At 41.7% G+C, this 11,847-nt stretch overlaps 1 protein-coding gene across 1 annotated transcript in view; it reads right to left on the minus strand.

Moving 5' to 3' along the window:
• The window catches only part of clpb (ClpB family mitochondrial disaggregase), a 34,443-nt gene extending 22,596 nt beyond the window's left edge, over positions 1–11,847 (minus strand). The window contains exons 1-3 of the mRNA XM_084350108.1: positions 11,093–11,847; positions 10,830–10,881; positions 7,571–7,657 (exon numbers count right to left, since the gene is read on the minus strand). Of these exons, the coding sequence (XP_084206234.1) occupies positions 7,571–7,657; positions 10,830–10,881; positions 11,093–11,549 (596 nt within the window). The 5' untranslated portion in view covers positions 11,550–11,847. The remainder of the gene's footprint in view (positions 1–7,570; positions 7,658–10,829; positions 10,882–11,092) is intronic.

The raw sequence follows: 11,847 nt of genomic DNA on the forward strand, positions 1-11,847 counted from the left end.
GTTCAGAATTATTGTTTCAAGTGATTATTTAATCATAAGTATTTGAGTGTAATTTGAAACTAAATCACAAAATTGAGCATTTAAAACGTGGCCCAACCTTTGGGAATCACTGACCTTGTCTGCTGAAGAATGTTTATAAAAGCCTTATGAGTTCCTTACACTTGTTTATAATGGCATGACACACATTTGAGTTTAATCCTTTTAGTCTAAAAAAGAATTAAAAGTTTTTTAAGATCAATAAGTGTATATCAAAGGACTTATGAACCTTGTAATGAAGTATGTATTAATCTCATTAAAGCAACAACAAGGTTTAACAAAGGCATAATAGGTAAGTTAGTTAAACTGAATAAATGTGCTTGTAATGCTATTACAGTCATATAAAAGGCTTTAATTAATGTTCTTAAGCAATCTTTCACAAGTGCTTATAAGTGTCTTATTATCTAACAATAAATGTGTTTATGAAGCTATTATTTACACCTATATCATCTGGCCTTATTAGCTATTAACTAATACTTATTGCAAGGACCTGACATATTATAAGGATAGCTACCTCGGTATAAATGGAATAGGGAACTCTTTTCTAAAAACACAGGCAACATTATCGGCCACAGCACCTGAATGTGTTGACAGGTTAAAGGAAGTAGGATGCAGGACTGTACGAGACTTCTTTTATGACGTCTTCAAACATAACAATGACCCTTAAACAGAGCATCTCCGACCTCATAGTTCGAAAACAAACAAGCTGTACACATATGCAGATGCATTTATCCACACAAAGACTCTTTCACCTGATTTACTTCCATTTCTAGTCTGTCCCTATGTGATGGATACACTCCAATAGCTGCTTCCCTCCCTCCCTCCCTTCACTACACACTTGTCTGCTTCGTAACATGTACATATGTGCACATTGAAGGGGCAAGGGTCGGGCCTGTTTCCGGCGCCGTTGGGGGGGTTTGTGTGTCGTAGTGGGTGTTTGTGTGTATCCCTTCATTGGAGCGTACAGCCTTATAGAACAAACACGAGTACCTCGGCAACACCACTCACTGTGACCCAACGGACATTCCAGGTACTGTCTCTCCGTCTACAGAACACACCAGCACACGCTTTTTACCACCATGAACATGAGCAGTGGCTTTGACATTGAGACACAGACATGCACATGAATACACACAGAAGCTAGCCAGCTAGTCTGTGCCGAATGAGAGCGAGAGCAGGGGCAATGGCCGAAACATGAACCCTGCCAGTACGCTGCCGGCTGTCATTAAACCTGTGACTATGTAATGCAGCCTGGACGGGAGTGATGGATCATTTTCACCTAAATGGTTATGGCATGGGGCCTGAAAGGGCTTAAATGAAGCAAAATGATTGTTCATAGGAGGATGAGGTGGACGTTTTAGAGCGACTACACCACATAACAGGCTTCTCTCTGGGATAACCTGTGCTCTTCAGAATGAGTACTGACGTGAAGGAGGTATGAGGTTAAGAACGATGGCGCAACTGCGTGAGTCAACTCTCAAATCTGAGGATATTTTAAAAGGACAAAATGCAACAAAAATATAAAACACTGGGTTTGACGAGAGACTGAAGCAGTAAAATATTTGAAGCATGTGTCAACATATGGAATTAGGAATGAAAGATAAATCAGAATATTTGTTATTATTATTATTATTATTATTGGACTTTTTCATGGCTTTATTGGATCGGACAGCTGGAAGACTGACAGGAAATGGGGATGAGAGAGAGGACATAGCCTCTGTACATGGGCTGCACACTCCACTGAGCTACTGGGGCGCCACGACCCTGCATTTTTTTCAAATTAATTACTGTATAAAATGCTTTTAACAAAATAGAGAGAGCTTACATATTCAAATTGCTTGATTCCTCCATCTAAACACAAAAATACTTAGTCTACTTTTACATGGGATAGAGGAACTAGAAAGTGTCATTTTTACTTTAAGATTATCAAATAGTCTGTGACCGATTTATATATTTTAATAATAGTTTCAGCTCCAAATGAAATCTGGTATCGATGTGTGTTGTGATATCAGTACAGTAGGGCTGGGCGGTATGGCCTTAAAATAATATTACAATATTTTTGACCATACTGCGCGATAAGATATACCTCGATATTATGAAAACCTTCTTGTTTTGTTTTTTACTGTGGTATCACATTGCATATTGAGAATCATAGAATTTCTCTGGCATTGGTATTGACCACTAAATTTCTAGTATTGTGAATTATCTATTTGAAATAAGCCAAATTTCCCTTTATCACATAATACAAATCTGAGCAGATTTTGGTAGTTTGTTTCATGACTACAGAACATGTGTGTTCCTGTGGGAGAGCGAGGCTGAGAACAGCCTGGCCAGGTCTTTGTGTCTGACCTTGCTGAGGGGGTATAAAGGACTATCGGGGGGTCCCCTTTTGTTACTGTATCACTGTGGCTGGGGGCGGCAGGGGGGCCGTGACCCACAGAGGGCTCTCCTCTCACCCTCGCAAGCACTTCTACAAACACATGGATGCATCCTCCGAGACACATACAGACGCACACAAACTCAAACTACGGTTGGTCACACGAGGTTGGTCAGGACTGTGTGAAGAAATGAGATAGTGTGAAAAGGGGTTAATGGCATCAGAAAGGTAAACACAGAGGGATAAAGAGAGGAAAACGGCAGAGAGGAGGAGGAGAAGGAGGAGGAGTGGATGAAAGGAGGGAAGTGCAGCTAAAAAGATGAAAGAGAGGGAGATTTAATTACACAGGATAGTGCTAAAACTAATGAGCTTTTGAAAACAGTTTATAGTTTTACTAATCAACTGATGATCAAGTAGCTAACTTTATTTGAGACATTTAGGAGGAGAGTTGCAGCACTAATTTGAGGCCAAACTGAAGGCATGCAGAGGTTAATTAGGTTAAACTCCAATTTTAAAGGACTGGGCCAAAAGTTAAAATTACAGGCTTCCTAATACGATGTTATAGAGACCGAAACAACATTATCTGTAAATTACAAGATTATTTTATTTTCTTGAAAGAAAATTCAAAAGAACAAATGCTTGAAATTTAAACGAGTTAAAGAATGTTCTCTCTGCTGTACCACCATCTACCTCTTGTACCGAGATCTTGAAATAATGATCACTCTTAACTTATCAAGCTGGTTGGATGATTCTGAGCCGGTGCCGAGGTTTACCAGCAGGTGACTGGTGTTTCTGCTTGGAGCTGGTGTTAGTTTCCCGTCCTTGCCCCGGAGGGAAGACAGGAAACAGACGCTTCCGTCTCTCCTGGGCTATAATAGACACCTGAGCTGAACTGACCATCCATGTCTCTGACCACCTGGCCCAGACGCTGGACCTCACTTGACCTCATCTCATCTGGTGCACACCTGGGGTCACATAGATGCCAGGAAGAGTGTTTCACTGCACTTTGTTACTTTTTCATGTAAGCCAAATAGCCTGATTCTTCAACATGTAATTTTATTTAGCGGCATGTACTTCGCAGTGTTCTTTTTCTTTTTTTTTGTATAACATGTACTGTACATTTAGAAAACCTAAATGAGATGGCAAATATCCTCAGCTTATAAAAAAATACACTCCAATGTTTTACTTTTTGTACAAAGAACTTGCAAACTAATCGAAACTCACCCATCCATCCATCCATCCATCCATCCATCCATCCAGGTAAACAGCCCCTTTTACCTTACTGGGCAGTCCTGTGGAAAACCATTTACCCCATGGCATCATGACTCAAATCACTGCTGTTGGGCACAACTTAACAACCATTTCATAAGGTGCCCATCAGGGGTGGATGGCCAACAGGTAGCCCATACAACATTGTGAGTGTATTTCTGTATCTACAGCTCATACTGTGAAATGTAGTCAACAAAACAATAACAGCTGGGACAATATAAGTATAATGTTTCAAAGACCAACCTCCTTTATAGCATTTTAAAAGACAAGTTCACCATAACTGAAGTAGATGGGTACTTGTTTTAAAAGGTGCAATACGTATGAATTGACAACCCATTGAATTCATACTCCGGGAGGCAGCGTATCACCAGAGGAACCGCTAATTGCTGCTAACTGTAGCTGCCCATAGCTAGTTCAACCAGTAAGTTGTGCAGCTAGTGATCCGGACTGGGACTTCAGAGCACCAGCGAAGTGTTGAGATGGGGAATGCTAGCAAGCAGCAGTGGACGACTGAACCAACCCTCTATTGCTCTTGTGGTAAAGAGTGGTATCACAAGACAGGAAGGGTCAGGTCGAGCTGGTTAGCATGCTAACTTCAGGGTATAAGGTAAATTTATTTGTCATTTTTTGAACAAGGGTTGAAAAACAAAAAAAGAAATAAGAAATGTATCAATACTGATTGTCCAATGTAATTCAAATCTGTGGAAGCCCCAAGAGCCCAAACTGATTTGAAAAGCTGTCATTTACTTCCCTTTTTACCCCGAAATCTTCACTGTAGCTGCTTAACTAAAAGCGTTAGTGCACCCCATCTGAAATGGGTGCATGAACTTGACTCTACACAATGTTTTTTTATGTTTTAAAACAAGTCCAAATCTACTTCAGTTGTTCAGGAAAATGCTGCAACAGTATTTTGCCGTGAAGCTTCAGAAATGTTTAGTGGACTACAAAACTTGGGGCAGAGGAGCTAAAGACTGAATTTTCATTTTTGGGATAATTAATGGCTCCTGATTATCCATCTACCCACTTCAACCCTTTTCTCTGTTTAACTGGCTGTGCAGTGTTAAAATGGTGAAGTTCATGTCCAGCTTTCCACAGCTACTGAAATCAAGGTGATAGGGATCTCTCATTTGTATCCTTAGGATAATTACTATTTTGCTGAAAATGTTGGCAGTGTACATATTAAAAATTGTTACAATTTTAAAACCCTTCAATGTGGCTTTAATGTGGCACAGGATAGAAGGCCCTCCAGTCTTTTATCATATTATCAGTAAGGGAATATTGTTTGAGTGTACCGGGAAGAAAGAAAGATATCCAATTTATGATAACTTACTTCTTACCATCACAATGGTGTTGTATCGTGACCAAGTGATGATAATATTTCAGTGGGAACTCTCTGGTGAATTCAATCACTATTCAAATCCAGCTAATCCCAGTCCCAAACCCATAATCCCACTCCACATCACTCTCTCTCCACATCTAAACCATTCTCTCCTCTCTTTCCCAACGAGCCACTCATCCTCTCATACCATCATCCCTCCTGGTTTCATACCCCTCCCTCCTGTCGAGTCGCTCGGCCGACAGGTCGGAACGGTCAACAGGCGTTACACTCGGCTGAGCGCTCATTGTGCACGTGAATGCAGCGAGGGAGGGATGGAGGGAGAGAAAGAGAGATGGAGATGGGTATTGTACGTTAAAGAGTGCAAACAGTGGGCCAGGCCCTGCGCCTCCCTGATTTAGCCCCACATCAAAGCTAAGCAAACACACGCCCCCCTGAAGTCTCACCCTTAATTCTTACACACACCCCTCTACTCCACCCCTGATTCCCTCACACAGCCGCACCTCGACCCCCGAACACAAGAGAGGCTGCCTGGTGAACACCATAAACAGTCAGCTCGGTGAAATCCTCTGCCTCTGACACACGGTTATCACTTCTGGTCCAGGAAAATATAAATACAGTGTGAGAGAGGGGTGAAGTAATTCAACAATAAGATCCATACTGACACTCTAGCTACAGGCTAAACCTTGTTCATGAGTAATGTTCCCTGTGTTTTCACTTAACGGCTGCAAATAAAGTTGTGTGTGACTGAGTAATAGGCAGTTGGCCTGTAAGATATTTGCTATAAACTCCCCTCGTCTGTGTGTTTGTGTGCACATGCATCCTTACTTGTTGTGCGTGCGGATATAATCTTGTGTGTGTGTGTGTGTGTGTGTGTGTGTGTGTGTGTGTGTGTGTATAAGAGAGACGTGCGTGACTGATATGTGTGAACCGATATTCTGTCTTCCCTGCAGCAGTGACGGCTCACTGGGGGGTTGGAGGACGGGATTAAACACAGAGGAGTGTCACTGCCTCGCTGAGTTATAGCACTCATAACACACACACACACACACACACACACACACACGTACACACAAGACGAGGCAGTGGCACACACACACACACACACACACACACACACACACACACAGTGAGTACAGACACAAACACACATACAGCCAAATTTGTACCCAAAAACACATTACATGCATCAAATTGTCAAAGACAGACAATCGCTCAGCACATGTCATCTAAATATTTAACACTTAGTGAAGCTCAAACATCAACACAAAGTGAAATAATCAAACCATGTGATCGTATTACAGACTAGATAGTGAGTGCAGGAGAGTATAATGATTAATCTTACAATTAACTTTATGACTGATTATCATCTTGGTTGAATATTGTGAACTATGCTCATCAGAATCTCTTTCACAATCAACGTAAAAGTGGCAAATTCTCACATTTGAGGAGCCTGAACCAGCGAATGTTTGCTGTTTCTCATCATATAGGACTTAAACTGTTGACAAATTATCAAATTTGTCAAATGACTGCGCTTCAACACTTCATTAACTTTATATAACATTTAAATCTACTATAAGGAGTTTTTAACTGGTTATGAAACAGTCTCAATTTAATCCGGATGCCTCTATATGATCTACATAAGCTAAAAAGACCATCAGCAAGAAGAATAACTATTCCTGTTTAGTTTTTCTTAAAGCCTGCCACAGGGTCTGCATGCAGACTGGAAGAGCCTGTTTTCACTTTTTACCAGGCAAAGTTACAGTGAGTAGGACATTGGCCAGTTAAAAAGAAGCAGGAGGAGATTTTTCTTTACATCATTTTTATTTTTGACATTATATTTTGTGGTTTTTACGCTGGAAACACTACAATGGTTGTCCACAGAGGCCTCAAAATTAACAAAATATCCAAGTTCCTTGTTGTAGCTTCAAGTATTAGAACACTTTAATATAAAACGCAGATCATGCGCTCCAAAGCCTGCAAACATTGATTCGTCTCACATTTCACTCACACTCACAGTTGCAGATGTTTCAGATGCAGCAGCATTAATTAGGAATGAAGAAGGAGCAACTATCACCCTGAGATTTAAAGTATAAGCTCATTTCAGCCCATTTTCATATACAAATTTCACATTATGCTTCTCACAGGCACATGAGGCCCTTAAACAAAAAAAGTGACCACACAGTCCTGATGGTTGAAGAAAAAAAAAAAAAAGAAGAAAAAGATCTCTAAATTGGATTTGGCCCAGCCTTAACCTCGGCCCCTCTCTGTGTTGTGTGTGTTCTGGGGGCCAGGAGGCTAATTTAATTTGTTGGACAGAGAGATGGGGGACCGGGTATAGACCGTCTGTGAGTCTGAGAGTCGCACTTTGCACTTCTGAAGACCTACTGTAACAACTAGAGCAGGGACATGGATGACATATGCTCACACGCTAACTCAAGCAGACAGCTGCGTGGTACCCAGACACTACATTACTGTTACATATGCTCACCAGGGAGGGTGTCTCAGAGTTGTAATACACGTGATATGTTCAATAGATGAAACACACAGACCTGTGCTGTCGGTTCATGGCAGCAACCATGAGTGCGGTCCATCCGAGGCGGTGGCGGTGATTTGGGTCGACCCCCTCTTTTAACAGTCTGATGGGAAAAAGAAACAAGTGGTTTTAATTTAACATCGCTACTAACTTCAACATATCGTAGACATCTTAAACAAGTGTGGTATCAAAATAGTAATAACAGACAAATATCAAGATAATGATACTAAAATAAAGATTTGTTTATGCTCCAATTTGGGTCGACCCCCTCTTTTAACAGTCTGATGGGGAAAAGAAACAAGTGGCTTTAATTTAACATCGCTACTAACTTCAACATATCGTAGACATCTTAAACAAGTGTGGTATCAAAATAGTATTAACAGACAAATATCAAGATAATGATACTAAAATAAAGATTTGTTTATGCTTAAGAGGGAAAAGATGCACAATGGATGGAGATATGGTTTTCCATCTGCTCCGTGACTGTATCAAAGACATGCCTTGTTAGACACAACAGCATGAAACCAGCTCATGATGTCACACACTTGCTCCTTGACCAGTTAATGTGTCTGTTTCTATAAGCCAGGTGTGTGTAGAGTCTTCTGCCCGAGGGTATGACATCAGGTACTGGAGTGGCACGGTCCTTATAAGTGTGTGTGAGTGTGAGTGTGTGTAAGTGATCCGTCTGTCGTCTCTTGTGCTGAGCAGGCAGACAGTGTGTGTGTTTACAGTCAACAGAGTGGCCTCTGTCTGGTCTGCACTCAGCTCTGAAGCTCTCTGGCTCAGCTTTAACTGCCTAGTCTGAATGCAAGTATCAGGAAAATGGCTCACCAATACAGCTCCATGTCAGGGTGCAGAACCTGATTATCGGTATTGGTGTTGTTCGTGTCCAATTGCTGAGATTATTCAATAAATGTTTCCAAAGTTTCCAAATATCAGTTATCAGTCTCCATGATTACAAATAATCAGTGTCGGTATCGGCCCTGAAAAAGGCCGTATCGGTCGATCCCTCCTTCATACACTTATTGATGTTAAAATGCTACCTCAACATTATAATATGTTTCACCGCAGTTGTAGTACAACTGCTTTTACGCAGCCTGTGTGAAAACGAGACCTCTCTCTACTCCGCTGCCTGTCAGCAGACACACCCTGACACTCTACCACTTCTATAAACTAAACCGAAGCACTTAACACATCTGTGATGTGCTGTCTGGCTGACTGTCTCACTACACTCTCACCTTCACCATCTGCCACATGGATAAAGGTAACCTAAGCCACCAAATGGAGACACACATGGATAGACACATGTACAGTGTGCTCATGTGCACTGATATGAATACCCAACGACACGCTGTACACACACAAGCACAGATTTAACACACATTTAAATGATTACTGCTACTACTTACTACTCCATGGAACCATATGTGCTAATATATATCACTTGTTTTTTGTTTTTTTATATTTTTGTGTCACAGAGTTTCAAAAACAAATTGTAGGATCATGACCCCGTGCTTGTGCTTCTGACTACTCTGTGAAGACTTCTGTCTGTTTTCATAGTTACTCGCAATTTGTAATGCCATATTATCGAAAGAACAGATGTGACCGAGAAATACTATCAGCTTTTGGGAGGCTTTTGTTGACGCTCTCTGCCTGTGTAGAGAAATAGGGGGCTATTTATTTCAAATTAAGATCAGTCTCAGAGCAAGGCCACATTTTAATTTGTGTTTAAAAATAAATAAATAAATAAAAATCGAGGCACATGGTTGAAACGGAGCTCCGAGTCACCGAGTGTCACATCCATCCTCTCCGGACACACATTTACCCACACACACACACACACACACACACACACACACACACACACACACACACACACACACACAGATGGGCCTCTTCTTCCACCTGGTGGTTACTGGTGGGAGTACAACAACAGGTGATCGAACTGTGTGCTTTCAATGCTGCAGATGATCCTGGCTGTTCTAGAAACTGGCCTCAGCTGATAAAAGCCTACATAATATCAACAAGACTAAAGAGCAGAAGATGATGGCTAATTAACAAGAGCTGTGCGGCAAAATAAGATGAAAGATTTCACAGTGAAAATTCAGAAATCTTTTCTACTTACCAGAGCCCATTACAGGTTAATAGATAGATGACATATCATACTGCAAAAATCACTGGATGGAGCTACTAAGGGTTTCTTTATTCAAGTAAATGGAGTTAAATGCCGTTCAGGTTGACAATGACAAAATAGAGTGTAGCACTATTTCTGCCTTTTTATTTTGATATGTAGACAATGGTGAAATTGGATTTAACTTGCAGGGGATATTGTCTCCGACAAAAAAATAAAAAATCACTAATAAAATAGGTAAGACCTCAAAACTAGTCATTTAATTTCACATAGTAGGGCTCTGACGATACTTAAATTTATGACTCCTGTACATTACTTTGAAAAATATCAATATTTGATGCCATGTTCAATGGCACAAGGAAAACTGACAACTTTGAGGGCATAAAATGTTTAGATTTTTAGTCAAAGATAAATATAGCAAGGCTTGTGAACTGTGTGATAAGCACAACAGCTTTTAAGGTATTTGGATGTGAGTAGGCGGCACTTTAAGGGCACTGCAGCGGTGTGTCAATATTTCTGACAACTCTATAGCATAGTCAAAGAAAATTGTACCATTTCATATTTATACATTGTTTTACAAATACCAACTTCTCAGTCATATTACGTTCGTGATTTTATCACAATATCACACAGTCCTGCTAATATTCTCAACTGATTTTAACTACAGACTAAAGATAGACTCTATAAATTTGTGCTGCCAAGAACAATCCACCAAGGTAGTTCCTCCTTTCCTCCTCTGCAAGAACAGTGTGAACACGATGGCTAAGGCTCCACTTCAGCCATCAAATTTAGAAAAATTTAAATCAACTAATTTACATCATGATTGCAGGAGGTTTTGTTCAAAACACCCCAAATAACAGGTTCAGTTCATATTGTTCGGAAGTATTCAGATACTTGCTTACTTATTAAGTCTACTGTCATCATGACAAATAAAGGTAGAATTTGCTGTTCTCTGGCATTAAGACTAAACGTAACCTCCTTAAATCGGGTGGTTGACAATGGAGTGAGCCAAGGATACATATCCATACTATGGTAATATGATGTGCATTGTGCATGTGTGATAAAATGTGTTTGTTTGTGTGTGTGTGTGTGTGTGTGTGTGTGTGTGTGTGTGTGTGTGTGTTTGAGGGGGTTGTGAGGGTACCTGGCAACATCTTGAGAGTTATTGGTCCTTGCTGCCTCCAGGAGAGCATCACCTTGTCATCGCAAAGACAGAAACAGATACAGAAGCATTACACAAGGACAATACAGATAAATACACATTACCAAATTATCGATCTGCCAATTTGACTTTTTGAAGCCAAAATGGGTTGTAATTAGTTATCAATTTATAATATTTTCTATACAAAACTCATCTATCATTAATAGATGAACCAGTTTTACCATGACAACACAATGACAGTCTACCTTTGTTGTCAGAGTCTTTCTTCAGGCAGAACGCCACGGCTGCAGCAGACAGCACACCGACAGATGCTGCTCCTGCCCGGCTCGATCCTCCACCTGTCCCCCGGCCCTCACCTCCGCCGCTCTGCCCGCTCTCCTCCCAGTACTGGTTGTTGTTGCGCCCTCTGCTGGCCAGAGCCGCCCAGGAGCTGCGGCGGTTCTCCAGGTTGGACAGCCATCTAGGGGCGAGGTGGTGGTACTGCACCGCTGGGTTCACACTGGTACCAGCGGTGTCCTCAGCCAGAATGCCCCTCCTGGAGACCCGGGAGGTGGACACGATGGGGTTGCGGTTGGACTCCGCCGGTGTCTCGCGGATGCTCTGGCATGCGGCGCCGCCTGCGCTGGTCTGGAGCACGCGACTGCACGGTGACAGGCTGCGCGACCTTCGCGCTATTAGCCTGGTGGGAACAGATGATAACATGGCGATAAACTCACCGAAAACGAAGCCGGGGATGAAACCCTCAGTCTGGCAGTAACTCCAGAGGGGAAGGGATGTCCTACGACCCAAATACACCGCGTTTACCCCGATGTAACCGCCGCGACACTTCAATTTACAGGCAGCTAATCTAGAAACACCGAGACGAAAACAACCGCTTCACCTCATCGTAGCGTGGATGTCACTAGAACGCGCGGTGCATCCTGGGAAATGATGTTTTACTGGGGAAGTTCTGCGTCAGGCGGCAATGGCGAGATGTGGATCTGCAACATACTTCCGTGTT

The sequence above is a fragment of the Pagrus pagrus genome, assembly GCF_965226575.1.
Source record: "Pagrus pagrus genome assembly, chromosome: 4".
Classification (NCBI taxonomy): domain Eukaryota; kingdom Metazoa; phylum Chordata; class Actinopteri; order Spariformes; family Sparidae; genus Pagrus; species Pagrus pagrus.